A 21,032-nucleotide genomic window follows, 5' to 3' on the forward strand; every position below is an offset into this window, starting at 1 on the left:
ACCAAGATTACTTGTACCATGCTGACCAAAGGCATGCAGGCAGCTACAGGAAAAATAGGATCATAGATGCCGGAATGTGACAGGGGCACCATTCTCAAGTGCACCCTCAAGATGCCTGTTTTTCCCCCTCTTAGTCCCCTGGTGCCTCAAAGGGCCAGGTTGAGCAGGTGAATAGGAAGACAAAAAGTAGTCTCACTTAAACCCCTTGTCTCTGTCCTTTTTCCTATAGCTGTCTTGTTGGGAAGGCCCCCAGAACCTAGAAACTGATAGTTCAGGAGGAGGCCAGAATGGCTTTCTAGCCTGCTCTGGAGTGTGAAGGCCCTAAAAGCACATGGAGGCATGGGCGTCTTTAAGGTCACACAGCCTTGCACCTGTGAACTCAGAGAAAGGCCCCACTCCTTCAAATGGGAGGTCCTGAATAACGGATTGCATCTCTTGGGATAAACCCAGGATGTGCAGTTAAGAGTTATATCTCATCACTACCATGGAAAGCATGACACCTGCCACCCAGTCTATAGCATCCCAGGCCATCTGTAGGGCTCTTTCTGCCACTGCTTAGTCTTCCTTCACTATTGTGGTGAACTCCTGAGCATGGTCCTGTGGAACGGTGTCCTTGAACTTGCCAAGGGAGTCCCACAGTTTAAAACTGTATCTGCCCAACAGGGCCCGATGATGGGACACTTGAAATTACAGTCTAGTCACTGAATAAATCTGCCAAAAAGGCCCAGTCTTTTGGTGCCTTTGTTCTTTGTCATACTGCTCACTGCAGATACAACCAGTGACCCAGCTGGTGAGTGCAGGGTTCGCCAAGCCACAGCAAGCCCTGCTCGCCAGCCGCGCGGTTCAGCATGCTGCACATGCGCAGACCGCGCTGCGCATGCGCTGATCATGCTGCGGTGCCATGCCGGGCTATAATCTACTCGCCCATGGCAAGTAGATTGCCCAAATTGTCAAGCCCTGCATATAGGACATATGCAAACCCTTTTGTGGGGACACAATACTTTTCCACCTTTTTTGGAAGTAGATGGAATAGAAGAGTAGATTTGCCTCAATGCCTTAATGATTTTGAGGATGCTTGGGTGGACTGTCAACACTACGTGGGGCAGGCTAGTGGAAAAAAGGACAAGAGATCATCTGATTGCTCTTCCAACTCCTTATTTTCCAAGTTTGTTGGCAGCCACCCTCTTAAGGGGAGCCTGGGGCTCCTTAAAGTTGCTGGGGGAACTGTCAGTCTGGAAAGGGCTTGCCACTGCTTCATCAGGTAACAAAGTGGTCTCTGGGAGAACACCCAGGTAAATAGGGACCAGCGCTGGATCAATCTCTGGCAAGAGACTGACTAGTACCAAGAGTATGGAGACTGGTGCCTTGATTCTGGCGTTCCATGCCTCATTGAAGAGGAGACCGGAGACCTGGCTCTTTTAGCCAGAGACTAAAAGTTGTGGGGCAAGGGACAATCTGAGGACTGATGGTGCTTCACCACTTTGGAAAGTGGAGAGGTCACGTGGCTGGCTTGCCCTGGGATTGCAGGGTGTTAGCCACATCCAGAGCCTGGTGCAGCATCTGCAGTATCAGCAGGCCCATGAGGTCTTTGACTGTCTGGGCAACTTCAGGCATCAAAGGTCCCAGGAGAAATCATGGTCCCCTACTCCTCTCAGGAATCTGATCCCTGGTTAGAGTAGGGGGACCAACCATAGCAGTGCTCCCTTGTAGCTTCAGGGTGGGTGTGTGGATGGAACTAGATTCTGTGCCCAGAGTTCCCTTCCCCTCTTTAAAGGAATCGGGGAGCCTCTTTTCTGGCACCAGTGACAAGAAACTGCCAGGTGGATTCCAGTGCCTGCAGGGTACTTTGCACCGATGACGAGATGCTGGGAGCAGAGTCCAATTGGGTGATCTCTGATGCCAGAAAAAGTGCAGCCTCCATGAAGACGGCTTTCAAGTGGATATCCAACTCCTTACAAGTTTTGGGACAAAAGTTCTTGCAAATCCTGCACCAGGGTCATCCTTAACCATACACAGAATATGCAGCTGCATAGGGCATCTGAAAATTTTAGGCACCACTTGGTCTTAATATGTCTATTCACCCACCACTTCCTAACCCTGTTCTATGGCTCTGCTTCCTCTGAAAAGGATCTAGCTAACCTAAAAGGGAAAAAGCAGAATGCCTGAATCTGTAAAAGAACCATTTACGTGGTAATAAAGCCATTTAACAGGTATCTGCCAACCCCAGGTATTTACAGTCAGTTTCTGAATTAGTTTCTGTGTTAGTCTACAGGACCTTAGTTTAAAATTTGCTTTAAAAATATTACATTAGTTGCTGAAGATTATAAAATCACATCTCTAACAATACTGTCATCTGCCCACCCTTCAGGCCATTGTCAGGCACAGGGGCACCAGTTTAATAGTATTATATTGGGCCCCATAAACCGTAAGGATGTCTCTCTCCTGCACTTGTCCTTTACATGATAGTCCCCCCAGGCACTTCTAACAGCTGCTATGGGAGTCAGTAATAAGCATGAATGAACCTGGTTTGAAGCCAAGGGAACGGGGCATGCTACACTCTGGGGTGTAGTCCCAGCCGGGACACCAACAATTAAACTAAGACTTAACTAAATGACTAAGTATCTAAGAACTATATACAAAGATCAAAAATGGGCTGTTAATCACCAATGTTCTTGCAGTGAAAGAGGAGGTGTTCTGACCAACAGTCACAGGCAGTAAGAAGGAACTGAGGGGGCCTAGGTCTGGCAGTACCTAATATACTAACACATGGGTGCAACACTGAAAGGGGCACCACTGCTGGCCATACAGATGCCACTAAGGCAAAAATCTCTGACTGTGCAGGTGGATAAACACACCTAAAATGGAACTGACATTAGCAACATTCAAAGAACATGACTGTCCTCTAGGCTGGACTACTAGAGCTTTCACAGAACCAGCTTGAATCCTCTTAGTTCTTGAAGTTTTATCTGGGGATTTGTCCTTGAAGTTCCAGATGTCTTGCGCAATCTGGGACCCCAGGTGTGTTTCCCCACCCCCCTTCAGGCTGGCATTGATTGTGAGAATCGAGGGATCTGAAAAGCATATAGGAGGATATTAAGCTGACCACCATTTTAAGGAGTTGATCACCTGTGTCAGAACCCTCCATCGATCCTTCATGCATTCTGGGTAGTTGTCCCATACCTTTAAGATACAGCCTTGAAGGCAAGTGATGTGTGACTGCACTCACAGAATGACCCCTGTGCACAATTCTAGGAGGCAAGGGCTCAGTGTAGTAGTGGCCCTCTTACAGATCCAAAACAACACAAGGCATTCTTGATTCTTCTGATACGTCTCAAGAAATGGATATATCTTTGGTTACCAAAGTGAGTTACGTTGGTGGACCAAACCAAGTAGCTTTTCTTAGTGTTGATACATAAAGCCACACTTCCTCAGGATTTAGCTTGGTGTACAGCTGCTGAGAATCGAGCTCTAATTAAAATGTCATCCAAGAAGTGATACAGGTGGAATCTCCTATGATCTGAATCTGGCTATGATTACCATCAAAAACTCTTTAAAGACCCTAGGGGCAAAGGACAAGAAAGTACATTATTGATAATGATTTCTGACATAGGCAAACCTTCAGAGTCTGATCAGGGTGCAAAGGTATGCATTTGCCAAATCCACTTAATTTAGATAATCCCCAGGACAAAGAGGACACTAAACAGGTTAGGGTCCCCATCCGAAATACTGCTTTCTTCATCAACTGTTCATAGAACACTAGAACTGTAAGGTACCCCAAGAGGTCATCAAGCCCAGTCCCCTACCCTCATGGCAGGTATCATCTAGACCATCCCCGATAGATGTCTATCTAACCTGCTCTTAAATATCTCCAGAGATGGAGAATACACAACCTCTCTAGGCAGTTTATTCCAGTGTTTAACCACCCTGACAGTTAGAAAAATTTTCCTAATGCCCAACCTAAACCTCCTTTGCTGCAGTTTAAGCCCATTGCTCCTTGTCCGATCATCAGAAGCTAAGGAGAACAATTTTTCTCCCTCCCCCTTATGACAACCTTTTAGATACCTGAAAAAAAATGTTGATGGTATTGTTTCAGTGGGGAAACTGAAAAGCATATAGGAGGCATGTTGAGCCTTTTGAGCAGTAGAATGCTTCAGATTCCCCTTGTATGCTTCAAGGTTATAAAGAATCTTGAATGTCTTTCTTTAGGAGGGAACATTCTCTTATTCTCCTATACCCAGGACGACAGAAATCTCATTTTGGATTAGACCATGCTTTAAGAACAACAACAAGTCGTCCTGTGGCACCTTATAGACTAACAGATATATTGAAGCATAAGCTTTCGTGGGCAAAGACCCACTTCATCAGATGCATGTAGTGGAAATTCCAGAGGCAAGTATAAATAAAACCTGCCTCTGGAATTTCCACTACATGCATCTGACGAAGTGGGTCTTTGCCACGAAAGCTTATGCTTCAATATATCTGTTAGTCTATAAGGTGCCACAGGACTTCTTGTTATTCTTGCAGATTCAGACTAACATGGCTACCTCTCTGATACTTGTCACCATGCTTTCTGAGGTCATTTGATATGGCACAATAGATGAAAAAGAGATGGGGTGGAGACCGTGAATTATGGATAGTCCCAAATCACAATCTCCCTGACTTACTGGTCCATGATTGAAACAATCCATACCTCTAGGCCAGTGGTCCCCAACACGGGGCATTTATGTGCACCCACTGAGTGACCCGGGCTGGCCCAAGCCATTCTTGCGCCCCGCGCCCCGGCTGCGCGGCAGCCCCAAAAGGTTGGGGACCACTGCTCTAGGCTAATGGAAATCTTGCCTCCAATCATCAGCTCCAGGCAGAGACCTATAAAGAAGCTTTGGAAGTCACAGGATTCCTTGAGACCTTTCTTCCCGAGTCAACTTCAAAGCTTTCCTTCAGAGACCTAGCTATCACTTCACTGCCCTTTAAGAAGGCCAGTCTCCTTTCTTTTAAGGGTACGAACATACTCTTTAGATATTACAGCTCTGCTTGCCACTATCTTGTCTAGCTTCTCTCCCAAGAGCTCTCATGAATTTGGCAGAGTGTCTGCTTCACATAGCTATCCTTTCAGTGATGGAGTCAGAGATGGAACCTGGTCACTGAATTAGAGGCCACAGCTTTGGCTGAGAATCTCATCTCATCCATTGAGGCATCAGCAGTGAATGCTGTTGTCAGGGAAAATTGTCTTTAAACAGAGTTCAAGTCAAGGTGAACTTGAGGGCTCCGAGAACCTTCCATACAGTAGAGTGATGATCTTGCAGATCAAGCAGCTGCTAGGGATTCCTTGAAAGAAGCTGGGGTGGCCTCAAAGTCTTTAAAGTAGTTTTTTATTCTATCTGTAGTTAAGAATGCGATCTGTTATATACCCTGGCCTTCATTTTTTTTTAATCAGTGGGAATCTTTAGGATAGAACTCCCCTTCTAAGGGGACAAACATACCTCTAGCTAGGGATGCCAAGTCAGCATCAACCTTTGGTATCTCAGTAACTGGAACTTTTGGTTTATGAATCCTATAGACCTTAACGTCATTTCTGTTAATCTCATTACCCCATTCATCCCTACTTCCTTGAAGGAGTATAGGGAAACTGCAGCTTCAGAAGAGGATTTGAAAGAGAAAAATTTGCTCAGTGGCTTATTCTTTAGATATGTTTAAGGTTGAATCTGATTAATGGATTCAACTGAATATAGTCTTGAATTTCTCAGGAAGGGGAAAAAACTTTTGCCGAGTCTTTCCCTGATCCTGATTGGAGTCACCCTGACAATTCACCATCCTCTGTGAAGAATGAGGTGAAAGAGGAGTCAGACTCTCAGATCCTAAATCCTTTAACATTTTGTTTCCCATTTTTGCTTTCTTTGATTTATTAGCTTTTTTAGCTTCCTTGAAAAGTATAAAAGCTCCACTACAGTTTTAGTGAATCTTTTTTGCACAAGTATGTCAGATCAGCTTAAATAAAGCACCAAACATCATCCAAGTGGTGCTCCATCAGTAAGCCTGCCCTTTTGGTCTCAGCAGACAGTGAGTTATGTCCAGTCTGCACCAGCATTATGTCCCTAACTCCATTTCCTGGGGCTGTAAGTTACACAAGCACATGGAATTCCATACCATTTGTAGCAAATGTGACCCTGTTGTGGGAAAAATAGACCAGGAGACTGGACAGAGGGGGAACTGGCTTCAAAGATGACAGGAGACACTCCAACTGGCTGACTCAGGGGGTAAGTCCCAAGTGGCCTCTGGAGAACAGAGAAGGCAGACTTATAGGGTCACAAATCCTCTCCTCCTCAAGTCCTAAAATAGTCCTGAGTGTCCTGGAAAAAGAAGTAGGGCTTGTAAAAACACCCTATCCTTTCCAATTCAGCTAAGAGGAGTGTCGAAGCTATTCCCCCCTCCTACCCCGTCAGAAGAATGGGACCCAGCAGGGGTGGACGTAGAAAGAGATCTCTTAGGAAGACTTAGGACCCTCAGCAGGGCTAGCTGCAAAAGTATTGTTAAGGTAGCACATATGTACCTATTATAAAACCCTTTTCTGCAGCCTAGCATCTTCCATAATTACTGACATCTGGGCTGCCCTCCTCTGCAGCTCACAGAAGCAAATCAGAGTTCTGGAACTATACAGACAAGCTATGCCCCTTCAGTTCCTGCTTACTGTAGGTTTCTCTGCTTCTGTGGCAGTCCAGCAACTGGGCATTTTTACAACTCCTGCCTTCATATCTGCCTGCGGGTGGGGGATATTTTTGTCAAAATTTGTGGTAGTAGTCTTAAAAGTCCAAACTTTTGCATATAAAGTCTCAAACAAAAGGTTATCTTAATTTATTTTTTGTATTTCCTGTAGGAAGGGATTATATAAATGGAAAAGCATGTGTACGTTTCCACCACGTTTTTACAAACTTGTTTTAATATGCATGTAAATCAAGTTGAACTTTTAAAATTAAACTTTTGGGGAAAAAATTCCACAATAAAAAAGGTATTTGAGGCCAACTGAGTGGACTGGAAGTGCCTCAAACTTAACTTACACAAGCACATGGAATGTCAATTGGGAGCTGAAGGTAAGGGAAGCTGGTCTTATAATGGCCCATCACTTATAAGATTATTATATTAATTAGTCTCTAAGGTGCTACAGGACTACTCATTTTTTTATGGAATTTTAGCTGAACTAAATTCACTTCAAAGCTCAGAATCAAATACATCTCCTCAACTATCCAATGTCACTTTTGCGGTTATGTATTTTGATACAGGATGAGCCTCTTTAGTTTGGCATTCTCTGTTCCAGCAATATCCGTGGCCTGGCATTATTTTAGTCAACCGTATGTTCACTTATCAAGTGTGTGGCCAAGTTTCCCGTGGTCCCATAAAGTCTGTTTACAGCTACCAGTCCTGGCTCTTAGTGTTCTGTGCAGTTTAGTTCTAATTCACCCCTAAATGTCTTCCAGTAAGCAGTGAAGTGCTGGCAATGCTGTGGTCCGGCATCAGTCAGATCCCGAGGGTGCTGAACTAGAAAGATTCAACCTGTATAACTTCCTAGTAATTGGCATGTACTGATTTTTTAAAAGAGTACAGTCTCTCCAACATATGCTTGAAAACCATCTCCAAAATACTGATCCCTTTGCTTGATTCTGTCTTCTGGCCCTCTCACTTCTACATATAATTCTGCTAACTCAATTCCATTTTTTTATTATATCAATAATGTAGTAGCAGGACAGCAAACACGGTTATTCCATCAGTAGTTAAGAATGTAATCATTCACTATTATAAATCTGAATACTATGAAGTTTATAATAAACATTAATACAAACCTTCTACAGAAGATCTCAAAATTAAAATGCAAAGTTTTAATAAGGTATTTCAGTATGAGGTTTAGACCCTATATATGCACATGGTTTTCAATTTCAAAATGATTTTAATATAAATGCATACCAGCTAATCAGATACAAAAGAATGCTAATAAGCCGTTTATGCTACTCCATGTTAGGTATCTAATTTGACTCCTTACTCTTGATTTAAATATACCGTAATGACTTGATTAGGATATTCCCTAAAGCAATACAGTGCTGATAAAGAATGCCAAAATGCAGATACATTCAATATCTTGCCTCACCCACAAAGATAACATTTCAAATCTTGTAGCATGGGCATACTTAAAATCAATGTACAGTAAAAAGTATCTATTAAACATATCAGTTGCCCCTTTAAATATTAAGGTACATCAGGGAAATTGTATTCCTGTGGCTAGCTACAGTAATAATGTACTCCTTACCATACATATTTTAAAAGGCATAAATGTACACATCCTTGAATATGTAGTTTACATCATCCCAAAAAAGAGCAAAGATCTTTCCTTTATATTAGTATAATATTATACAGATGAATAGATTTCTTCAAGTAGTAAAGAGTAAAAATGTCAAACGACATTTAAAATTATGACTGGGACAACAAAATTATGGAATAAAATCTTAAGATATGAAGTATATTTTTCTGGATGAATATAGAATTTCTACAAGTTCCAACAACGAGATATTTACATGCATCTATCAGACAGAAAGTATAATCTTAAACATTTGATTACTGTCACTTTCTCTCCACAAGCATATTAGCTAAAACTAAAGGATTAACCTTACCTTAAAATTTTAAGTTCATGTTGGCATGGTAAATTTAACTCTTTTTACAACTGTATCTAGACATACATATCCCAGAAAAGTCAATATGAACAAAAGCAAATCTGAAAAAATAGGCCAAATCACTAAACTGAAGATGGTCTATAAAAAAAGGAAGTTTCCTAAGCTATTGTGTACTCCTTTAAGTTTACAGTTCACTGAGTAAAGTGTTCTACAATGGAAGACATGAAAAAGATGTATAAATAACAATCAGTCAATGGAAATTAGAGCAGTTATGTTACTTAGGGAAATGGCTGTATATAGCAATAGAAGTAAGAAAAATCTGCATTAGAAGTAAATGCAACAAAGGAGCTTTTCCTTAGAATTATCCATTATGAAGCCGTGCATGTTTTTATATGCTGAGAAAACTTTCACTTCTAAAAACATGCATTTTGACTTTTACAATTATAAATAAATTAGACTTACTGTTATACTTCTGTGAGAGCATTAATGAAATCAAGAAAATAAGAAAAAACACATGTCTTCAAACCAAGGCATATCTTTTGGGCAAAGTCATTAGTTCTTATTAATTCCCCCATTTACAGCAAGCTCTGTCACAGGGCAACTGAAACTAATCATGTCAAATTCAATTTGAAACTTGTACTGGACTTCAATTTTTAAACAACCAAATGACCAAGATTTTAAGGACTGAGCTGAAGAGCACAGTTTACCAAAGATATTTTAGCAACATCAAACATTCATATTTGCTGCTAGTTAAAATAAACAACATACTCATGGCATTGAATAAGTTCACTTATCCACTCTAACAGAACACATCACAACAATAGCAGAAAGAGAAAAAATAAAAATCTTAGAAATCTTGTACACAAAGAGTTTAAAATTATACACTACATTTAGAAAATAGTACATTTTTCCTCAAAACTTTTGTGATTTGAACGCAACTTTTGATTTCTAGCTATTTCATAAAATCCTACTGGTTTTTTCCAAAATTTTAAATTTAAACCAGCAGAGAGATCATTTGGAGCCCACTGCCAATTAAACTATATTCATGCTCCTTTAAATTTTGTATGCACTGCCACCTAGTGGCACACAGCAAAGTGTCAGTCAGCATTTTTTAAGGAAAAAAACAGGCGACTTGCCTATAACTGCAAGATAAGGTTGCCTATCCAGAGCCATGCACCCACATTTTTTCCCCAATAATTTTCTAGAGGATTTTGGCCCCTAGAATCACATGTATGCTTCCTCAATGCATCAAGCTCTTGGCTCCAAAACCTCAACCCTGTCCCTCCAACTATTCCATTACCCAGACTTCCCAGAAGTAGAAACACAGCATGGATCGTACAGAACTGTACAAGTAATCATCCAAAGAACTTCATTCATGGGTGGGTAGCCTATTTTCCTTCTTCAAGTACTGTTTTCACAGAGCCACACTTGGAGATTGCCAAGTAGTAATACTGGCCCTGAGGAAGACAGAACTTAATACAAATATAATTACTCTTTCAAATTAATTATCAAATCTTCAAGACCTGTATGAAGATTCATGGCTCTTAGTTATGGACAAAGCTTCAGGCAGCAGCTCTGTTATTACAGAGAGGTTTCTGAGATATAATATAGTAGGTGGCTTAAATCTTGTATTTAAACTCCTTGCAAGTGAAGACCCAATTTAAGAAAACAAAATAATTGTGTCTCTTCACTAAAACAGCTCAAGTTATTACACTCAAGCTAATATAGCTCTAACAAGAACTGCCCCACTGTGGCATAATATTTGAGCTACACAGATTGATTGGATTGGCATCTAATAAGTTCTCAAGCTTGTAGCCTGTAGCTGCATCCCCAATGTATTACTAGTTCAAGCATCAGCAGTACATGAGCTTCACAACCAATACTCCTTGAAGGTATGCTTACAATGCATTGCAACCAATAGTACGTCTCCTAGTCAGTATACACCTATGCTAGAAGTGTTTGAACTAGCACATTAAAAATAGCATAGTGAATATCACAGCTCCAGCAGCAACTTGGGCTAGCCTCTTGAGCTCAAACGCAGGGAATCAAAAGCAGACTTGAGAACCCAACCTGTCTAAGCCACAACAGTCACACCACTATTTTTAATGTGCTAACTCAACCTCCAAAAGTTCCATTCTATCTATCCATAATGGGAGATTTGTTAATAGCAGTAGCATAAGCATATCCTGAGGGGCCAGCAAGCTTGAGTTTAAAGCACCATTTAACTTAAGCCAGAATATGTCTATACTACACAACTTTTCGTGACAAGGCTGAATCACAGTCCTGTCGCTACAAGTCAGCATGTGTGAAAGCTTTTTGTCATAACCTTTGTTTATAAAATAATTCCATCCCCAAAAAAGGGGGTTGGCTTTGCCGGCAGCAATGCATTCCTGCTGACAAGGCCATTCACACTTTCACTTTTCAATCAAGTGCGAGTGTAAACATAGCCCTAGAGATATGCATGTGTGGATAGGAAGTGGGTTAGAAATAAAAGATATACCGTGAATGACACTGCAACAAAGAAAAGCCCTATGCAAGTGGCAATTTGAACCTTAGATGACACCTGTAGGCTACAGACAATCTGGGAAACTCAGTAGATTTTTAAAGGAGTGCACCCTTGGCTACAGGAAAAGGATTTAATTTTGCAACCGTACAAATGTACAAAAGTCAAGTGCTAAATATATTAACTTAGTTAATAACTACCATAAAAACTAGAAATAATAAAAGAAAAACATGCAGCTATCTGAAATCTGCAGGAAGAAACTACAGAGGTTGCAACTAACTGCTTTAGTTACTGAAAAGAACTAAGGTACAGGGTGGAAACACAGTTCCTTATGGTCTGAATGATCATTACCTAGGGAATATGTGAGGCAACCTAAAGGTAAAAGCATTTTAGTAGGTTCTGATAAAGATTCGGGATGTACTCGACACCCTCGATCATGGATTTGTACAGGTAACGGTACTCACACTATTCTTTAATTTTAACAGAAGATAAATAGTGAAAAAAGACTGAAACACCATTTCCTCTAACTAAAATAGGTTTTCACCTTTATTAAGATTTTGTTGCTGCTGTTTTATTTTCTAAACAGAGCTTTTAGCAAGTTACTTTTCAAACCACAATCTATTATTGCAGTAAAATACGAAAGTCAATTGAAGCTTTATTTACACCAAATATACTTAGATATCTACTAACATTTTGAGCAACACCAATTAAGTAACAACTGTGTTTTATCTTTTATAAGAAATTCATACTTACAATGGTTCTTCCCTTTCAGTTCTCTTACTATCATGAAGATCTTCCTGTTCCTTCATTTTATCTACAGCTTGTGCTTGCTTTTCAATCTCATTAAAATTCTTGCTGCTCACTTTCTGGGCTCCCAAGCCACCTTTTTTGGCACCAAGCTTTAATTTAAAAAGAAAACAGAAAGGCTTTATAACCTATAGATACCTAGATTAACTAGTCCTATGGTTTAGTATGTTTTTGAAAGAAGAATCAAGTACTGTCCCTGATTCCATAGATTCTGGTATCAGTAATAAAAAGTCAGAGTGAAGAAGATCACATAGCAATATGTTCCTAAAAGCTGCTCACCTGAGAAAACCTTTGATTTTCAGGAACATAGTTAGGCCTCCCACACGGCAATTACAGCCTAGTGAAACTCCTGCAGTTTGTCAGACCTTGTTACTATTCCGATAAATTCTGTACTGAATACCATAAAATATGAAGGTGCCTCAGCCACTATTGAAATAAGAGGGACTAGTTTTGTATAGCTGTCGAAATTATGGTTAGCGAGGAGAGCCGCATAATTAGACATTCTTAAGGTTGAGGTGGCAGAGGAATATACTTTTCTGCCTAAAATATCCAGCCGCTTAGCTTCCTTGTCATTGGCGGTGGTTTTGCCCTGCGTTGTTTTTGACCTCTGTTGTGAAGCATCCATGACGAGGGAATTGGGCTGGGGGTGAGTCATCAAAAACTCCATACCCTTAGGAGACACAAAGTACAGTAAAACTCCAGTGGTCCGGCATCCAACGGTCCGGCACCATCTGGAATCTGGAAGTGCTCCAGGCAGCCGGATAATTGGAGCTGCTCTGCCCCCAACTTCCCCAAGTCAGCCGCTGGTCAGTTTCAGCAGCGGCTGACTTGGGGACGCCTGGGGCAGAGCAGCTGGGGTGCTGCAAGGTTAGTCCCGCAGTGCCGAGGGGCGCATCCCCCCCACTCCACCTCAGACCCCTCATGGCCCCCCCTTCCTATAGTCCAGCATATGTGATAATCCGGCACCCCCTGGGTCCTAATGGTGCCGGATTGTCGGAAGTTTACCGTACTTTTTATCTGATCATTTGTTAGTTGGAGACTGCCAGACGTCAATAGTGATCTCCAGTATGGCCTCGAAGGGAAGTGCTAGCTTCAACTTTTGGGACCACTGCAGGTTCTTTAGCAAGTGATGTTGTTTTTGCTACACGTCTGTGGTTTGAACCTCCTGAGATTGAGCAACTCTTTTGAAGAATTCCTGGAATTGCTTATGGTCATCCGTCAGGGAAGATTCCTCTTGGAAAACTGCATCGTCTGGTGATGATGATGATTGATCAGTTGGGGAATCTAAATGTTGCTCTTGTTATGAAGGGTGGTTATCATTCTGCTCTTCATGGCTAAAGGATGAGATCGTGTCTCCTGTGGGAGTTGACGAATCCATACGAGGAGGCGAAGTGTCCTGAGCAGGATGGTGCAGAAACACTGGAGAGCTATAAAGCGGTGATCGTGATTGCGGGTATCCTCTACTGTGCGAGCACAGGCACTCGCGATAATAGTGGTCGTAGTGTTGCCTGTGATGGTATGCATCAGGTGAATATCTTGAAGGAAACCCATTGGCACTCCTATAGAGGCAGGAGTACACTGAGGGTATTGGGGATCTCGGTGACATTGACCTCCTGGCGTAGTGAGACGGGGATCAGGAATAGTGGGCTCGGTAATATCGTTGCAGAGAGGGGAGTGATGAGGTGACCTGTTGTAGCACTCTCTGGTGGAGACATAGTGCGACGCATGGTGGTGACTGTCAGGATAAGAAGAAATTGGTGAGGGAGGCTCCGGAGAAAAAGTGGCCAGGTCTGGGCTAAGGGACAGTGTTTAAATGTGACCAGACGTCCGTTGTGCCTTTGTAGGCACTGGGAAGATGTGTGCAGAAGATGGGGCCGTTTCCAGACGGCTGGCTGGTGCAGAGACATCATGGGTGGAATGTCTGATATCACCAGCGTGCGTCGGTGCCGCTGGTGTTGTCAGTGGCATTGGCACCGCTGGTAACGGTGCCAACAATGAGGGCTGCATGGAGTCTATCGCAGTCGACACCGCCGGTGCTGTAGCCCTGGGCGCTGCTGATGCCGGCATCATTGATGTCGGTGCCAGTGCTGTCAGCACCAGTGTTACAGGTGCTGGAAGTCTCGTCTCAGCACAGATGCCAGAGGGGCCGGTGCCGAGGTGGTCGGTATGGGCTTCGTGCGAGCCGTTAGGGCTGTTGCCAGTGCCAACTCTGATTGCAGTTCCTTGTGCAGTGCCGGATCTTTTGATAGGGGAGGGCTTGAAGCCAATGCACTGCGGCCCTTGCCTGTTTTATCAGTAGATTGCCTCACCTGAAGTGCCCAGCCTGTCACCCACACTCACTTGCCCGGTGGGTTTGGAGGTCCTGTGGTCCAGAGTATCGGGGACCGGGCAAGTTTTATGTGCCACTGCGGTCTTGTCAGGCAGCGCGTTCGAGTTTGGCGGTTGCAATGCTTTATTAAATAAAAGCATTTGTAGCCTCATTTCTCTATCGCGGCTGGCGCGCGTGGTTAGTTTAGTTCAATGTGTGCACTTTTGAGAAATGTGCCCTTCTCGTAGGCACTTAATACAGCATGAGTGCCCATCTGACACAGGCATGGCATCCTGGCATGCCATACTGTTTTTTAAACTGGGAAACCCTGGCACAAAGATTGTTTTCTTGCCTTCTTGCTCGTCTTCTTTCTGTGTTTTGTTCCGTTTTTTTTCTTTTCCTTTTAGGGATACTCTAACAAGGACGTATAACTGGGACCAAAAAGATTTTTTTTTTCAAACTGAAGTATACTTAACGAAACAACTACTAACAAGAATTTGTGAATGAACGAACTAATTATTTCTATTTTCCTATTCTCCTCAGAGCAGAGAGGGAGCTCATCCTGACTCCGTCTGCAGCCGGGGACGGTTAGGAAGGAACTGACAGGACCGGACAGCACTCCGCAAAAGGGTGTGAACAGCGCGAGACAACATGCGTGTATGCGCGGTCCGGCTGGGCTACTGCTGATGAAGGTTGTCCGGACTACGGCACCAGGATGAGCCCAACACCTTCAGTGGAGCACCTACGGAGACACTACTCGACGAAGAATATAACACATACACAAAGTAAATTCTGCTATTGAGTATGTATACAAAATGTCTATTGAATTCAATTAATTACATACGTATATCCAGGATCAGCAAGTGCTCAGTATTATCATAAGAAGTCAAAAAAATGACTTGAAGGATAAAGTACTCATCCCACAATACTAAAAATCATTTAAACAAATACGTATGAACAAGAGTTTAGGAGACCATTTTGTTTATAATGTTGAATATTTTGCCATAGTTCCAATTTGTTTTAGTGAAACATGTTAGGCCAGATCTACACTAAAGGAGAAGGTCAAATCAAGATACACAACTCCAGCTACATTAGTTACCTTGATTTGAGTATTCCTGCCCTCTCCACAGTGGGAGGCCGATGAGAGAAAATGCTCCCATTAGCTTCCCTTACTCCTCACAAGAGCAGGAGTACCAGATGCCGACAGGGACACCCTCTGAGTTCAATTTAATGCATCTTAATTAGACCCTCAAAATCAAACTCCAGAAGATCGATCGCAGCAGCGTCGATCTTCTGCTGAGTGAAAACATAGCCTTACTGATACAAAACAGTAATTCCACAAAACACTTAGTTAAAAGTCTTGCAGTTTAAATGATATAAGCCAAAATATATATTAATTACATACTTACCCCCTTTTTAGCTTGATTTGGTTTCTTTTTCATAATAGAGATGCCCTCTGAAAAGATTAACAACCGTTACTTTGGTATATAACTTGATATTTATTCAATACTTGCAGATGTATATTTCCACAACTAAAGTCTTAACCTGTAATTTTTGCAGTTCACTCTGCTACTTTAAAATACTGTAGTTTCTAAATGAAGACATTTAGAAATTAACTGTGTTACTATGTCAAGTATCAGAGGGGTAGCCGTGTTAGTCTGAATCTGCAAAAGCGACGAGGAGTCCTGTGGCACCTTATAGACTAACTGAAGTGTAGGAGCATAAGCTTTCGTGGGCAAAGACCCACTTCGTCAGATGCATCTGACGAAGTGGGTCTTTGCCCACGAAAGCTTATGCTCCTACACTTCAGTTAGTCTATAAGGTGCCACAGGACTCCTCGTCGCTTGTGTTACTATGCTTTAATGTATCTTGTTGTACTGTCTGTTAGTGCTTTCAATTTATGGCTAAATTTTCAAACCTGGGTGCCTAAATAAGAGCAAAGGATTTGTCATATTGGATCAGTCTCTCAGTTCACTTAGTTCAGTATCTTGCCTCCAACAACGGCTATGCAGATAAAGGTTGAACTGCTCTAGTGTGGCACCCTCAGGAACCACACACGGTCAATATTACCAACATTTCCACTGCTTACTGGGATCTTCAAAGGCTCGTAGGGGTAAATTAGAGCTAAACAACAACAGCACAGAACACAGACTGGTGGCTATAAACAAACTTTATAAGACCGTGGGAAACTTGGCCACAGCCATCTGGCTAAACTAAAATCATGCCAGACCAGAGAGTGCTGGACTAGCGGTTCAACCTGTAGAACTTCTGTGGACATATATGTTTTCTGAATTCTCAACTTTTCTGAAAATTAGGTGATTTATAATCTATATTTAAACACTTAAATAAAAACAGTTTAATGTTCAAAGGGGCTGAGCGCACTCAGCCTAAAATTAATTTTATGTAAGTTAAAAAAAATTAAGTGCATAAATACTGATTTCAGAATCTAACAAGTTTAAAAATTTCAACCACTGTGAACAACACTAAATTTTGAGGTGTGGAAATGAAGTGAAATTAATTTGCATAATGTTTATCAAAACCCATAAAAATGTAGATTTTTGTCAATAAAAGAGTAAAGAAAATGTTGTACTCTTTCACAATAGCTTAAATTTTATATGATTTGGCTTATTGTTTAATATGGGAATTTTCAAATTATTCTCACTATAATAATCCATAACTTCCAGTATACTAATAGTATCTTCATAGCAACTTGAATTTACTGCAAAGACATTGGAAGTGTAATTTGCAGCTTGTGTAGATATTTGAAACTCTAGGTATGTGCTAGGACCAGATAGCCTGTCCATGAAGTCATGGCTACACTGCTAGTTTTAATACACTACTGTAGTTAGTTCTCACTATCCAACAACTCGCCCACCCATACTTCCAACTTCCATTAAACTCTCTTTGTTTTATGGGGTGCATGTAGGAAAGAAGTGTACATTGAGAGAGCTGGCAAAGAATGGGGCCCAAATGAGAAGGATACTCAATGTCCAGTCCCATGTCGTTTGACCAAAAAAGATACAGACCAAGATACCAGGGAAAGAGAGAGAAGGGGATCCTGGTAACTTTAAACTAGTGCAGAGACATTAGGTATTCTGTGGGTGGATGGACTTTTTCATAACACTGAGTCTGACACATCTGCAGGAATAGTTCCTGTGGCTTATCCCCCTCAGCAGAAACAATACCCCCCATCTCCCAGAAAGGATGATCCAGGCTAGTATTTTCAAAGATGGGATTGTTTATAATTTGGAAATTAGTCCAGAGTATGGAAAAAGCAGATCCATCCTCTTATTCAAATATATCTGAGTGTCCTCATTAGGGATGTTAAAATGTGTGTACTTTTGTAAACATGTAACTGCTGAAATTTCCAGCAGTTACACACTTTCACACAGGGGAGGAGGGCTCCATGGGAGGCAGCAGCACAGGGTGGGGAGAGGCAACATGGGCAGTGAACATAGGAGGAATGATTTGGGCTAAAATTTAGTTGTGTAACTGATTTATTTAGCTTTTAAATTTCTAAGGACAGGGACTATGTCTTTTTATAATTGTGAAATGCCATGTAAATCTAGTATTTGTTTTTATATTATAATTGCTCTACTTGACATCAAAATGCCATTTTCACTCAGCATGAAAGGGACAGACACTTTTTCCTATGTGAATATTATCATGATTCATTTTTATAAAGAGACAGTAAAATTATCATAAAAACTGTAGTATATTTCTGGGAATATTCTCTTTCATTTCTGAAAAACTGAGTTTCTTATGTTTATCTCAAGTAATTACTCTACAACTAATTAATTTAGGTTGTAGGATTCAGCTTTGCAATGTTGCTTAAATTAACAATACAGTACTGTATGCTGAAAATGTATATTATTAGTTTGCTGCAATACATTAGAAAAGGTTTTTAAACTAAAAATTATTGCTGGAAAGAGCTAAATAATGTTCAAGACAGACAGGAAAGCCTATTAGAGAAACATGTGTTTGCTTTATGTAAACAGCAGGCACGAATCATAGTACAATGCTCTATTCCACCTGTGTGCTTAAGTGTGGAACCTGAAGCAGCCCAACAGGAGGTCTAAAACATTAAGGATCACCTTTGTTAGGTGCGATGCCTGTAGCATTTAAATTCAGCAAGTCAGCTAAAATGAGATAAAAAACAAAGAGTATTGAGTAAAAATCACTTAAGTGTCATACACTCGATTAACATCTTATATTACAAGTTAACTCGTTTCAGTTATCCCATGTGTATAAATATTAACATAATACTTGCACATTTCTTCCCAACCCAACATTTTGTTTAACAGGTGTGCTGGAGTAAAATATACTGTTCATCTATCTGTTTAGGGCCATTACCTAATGCAGCTTTTGGTGAGACACTAAGGCAATCAACACTTGGTCCATGGTCTGGTCCACCTAAAAATATAAAAAAATATTGAGAACAACAATGTATGTTTATTAGGATATTTTGAATCACTCATATACTTAAAAAAAAAAAAAAAAAAAAAAAAAAAAAAAAAAAAAAGATTCCACAATCTGAAATCCAGTTCTCCCTTCATTTCCTTATAATTTTCTGTAATTTCACAGAGGCATGATAGAGCTTGATGCAGTTAAAATTACATTTCTTCTGTACAGATTGGACTTTTCTAGTCTGGCACTTTCTGGTCTAGCAACATTCATGGTCTGGCATGATTTTAGTTAGCAGACGTCCACTTGTGGGTGTGGCCAAGTTTCCCACAGTCCCATAAAGTTTGTTTATAGGCACCAGTCCTGGCTCTCAGCATTCTGTGCTGTTATTTAGCTCTAATTTACCCCAAATGTTTTCTAAGAGCCCAGTAAGCAGTGGAAAGGTTGTTAATGCTGCTAAACAATATTGACCTCCCCGACTTGATAAATTCTCTGGTTCGGCACTGGTCAGGTTCCAAGAGTGCTGGACTAGAAAGGTTCAACAGGATACCTGTAGTAACATTACAAGTGATTCACAATACTGCAGGTAGAAGGAACCTTTTAATGACAGTTAGATAATTTCTATGTGGTCGTAAGTACTCAAAATTCCAGTCTCTTTCTCAGGCTACAAAACATGAAAACTAGAAGCTCGAAGTATGTTTGGAATATACAGAATTTAAAAGTACTGAATTCCAAGGACCAAAGAGTGAAAATTTTGGCTCACGTTGATTATTTTCAAGAAGTAAACAAATATGGCAAACCCACAGCGATACAATGGGGAAAAGTATATCTGAACAGAATTGGTTTTACAAACCTCTTTAAAATGGATTCCAAATTAACATGTCCTGCTGGCCAAGAAAGACATGTCACAACAATCCCTACCCAGCTTATAGCTTTTAGTAGGGGGGGAAAACATAATGGCAGCGTCACATAAACCAGACAAAGTAAAAACGTAAACAACAAATAGTCTAGTAGCACCTTAAACACTAACAAACATGTAGATGGTATCGTGAACTTTCATGGCACAACCCACTTCTTCAGATGACAGGAGATCCAAGAATAAATAAGTGAAGGACGACGGGGAGGAGGAAAGAAGAGAAACAGTGAGTAGATGGTTCAAATTAACTATTTGAACCATCTTGAGTAGATGGTTCAAATTAACTATTTGAACCATCTACTCACTGTCTTTCCCACCTCCCCTTCTTTTTCATCTCTTTTTCCTCCTCCTTCCCCTTCCCTTATTTATTTTTGGTTCTGGACTTTTAACACTCCTATCATCTGAAGAAGTGGGTTATGCCCATGAAAGTTCATGAAGCCAGCTACATGTTTTATTAGTCTTTAAGGTGCTACTAGACTATTTGTTGTTTTTTAAGTTTTTCCTGTTACAGACTAACTCGGCTATCCCTCTGAAGCTTTCAAACAAAGTAAGTTAGCCTGAACCAGTTCTTTATGCAATTTTGCAAGCAAGGAAAGTTTACTCACCTTGTGCAGTAGCTAAGGTTCTTCTCCCTGTGGGTACTCCACTTCATGTGTGGGTGGGTCCCAGTACTGCTTGGAGATTTATGGTAGTAGTGGCTGCGCAGGTCAAGCATGCACTGTAGGAGTCTTGTGATGTTTTTGTCGACGCACATAGTGTGCGCACAACCCAAGCCCTCCAGTTCCTTCTCTACAATAGAGCCACTACTGTGAACCCCGAAGCAGAGGGGAAGAGAGTGAGTAGTGGAGCACCCACAGGAACACACATCTCGAAGAGCCAAGGCAAGTAACCATCTTTCTTCAAGTGCTGTTCCTGTGGGTGCTCCACTTCAATGACTGTAGAGTCATGCCCCTCAGAGGGAGGGATAGTGGGAGGACTTGAGGTTTATTGGAGTCGTTGTGGTAAGTACTTTGAGACCCACAATGGCGTCAGCCTTGGAGTCATGAATGATTCCCTGAAGTCCTGTGTCCAGCTCTACCCCCGAGGTTGGCTCCCCCACTCTTTCCGGCTTCCATGTAGCCCCCCCACCAGCCCTGCCCGGCCCCACCTCCCCTGGCTCGCTCACATACAACACTCCTGGCCCTGGCTGGTCCCATCCCCGTGGAAGACCAAGCAGCACAGACAAGGAGGTATTGCTCCACACAGCTCTGAGCTCTCTGCAAGGAGAGAAGGGGAAGCTAGGTGGAGTTAACATCCTCAGCTGGCCAGCTGAAGTGTGTGGGCAGATAGGAAGCGACGGGGAGACACTTGCTGGCCCAGCTCAAGGAAGGGATTGGAAAGGAGTCTGCACCTCAACAAGAGAGGGAAAGCCCAAGCCCTTTGCAGTACCCCCCTGCCTTT

The 21,032-nt window shown here is 41.7% G+C and overlaps 1 protein-coding gene across 2 annotated transcripts in view; it reads right to left on the reverse strand.

Annotated features, from left to right (window-relative positions):
- Positions 1 to 21,032, reverse strand: part of ARFGAP3 (ARF GTPase activating protein 3) — a 71,018-nt gene that overhangs the window by 19,730 nt on the left and 30,256 nt on the right. The window contains exons 7-10 of one of the 2 annotated variants that reach the window (XM_075899250.2): positions 18,626 to 18,685; positions 18,367 to 18,411; positions 15,682 to 15,728; positions 11,911 to 12,056 (exon numbers count right to left, since the gene is read on the reverse strand). In XM_075899250.2, the coding sequence (XP_075755365.2) occupies positions 11,911 to 12,056; positions 15,682 to 15,728; positions 18,367 to 18,411; positions 18,626 to 18,685 (298 nt within the window). The remainder of the gene's footprint in view (positions 1 to 11,910; positions 12,057 to 15,681; positions 15,729 to 18,366; positions 18,412 to 18,625; positions 18,686 to 21,032) is intronic. The other variant, XM_075899255.2, reaches the window with a different exon arrangement.

Source organism: Pelodiscus sinensis, chromosome 1 (genome assembly GCF_052426305.1).
Source record: "Pelodiscus sinensis isolate ZL-2025 chromosome 1, ASM5242630v1, whole genome shotgun sequence".
NCBI lineage: Eukaryota > Metazoa > Chordata > Testudines > Trionychidae > Pelodiscus > Pelodiscus sinensis.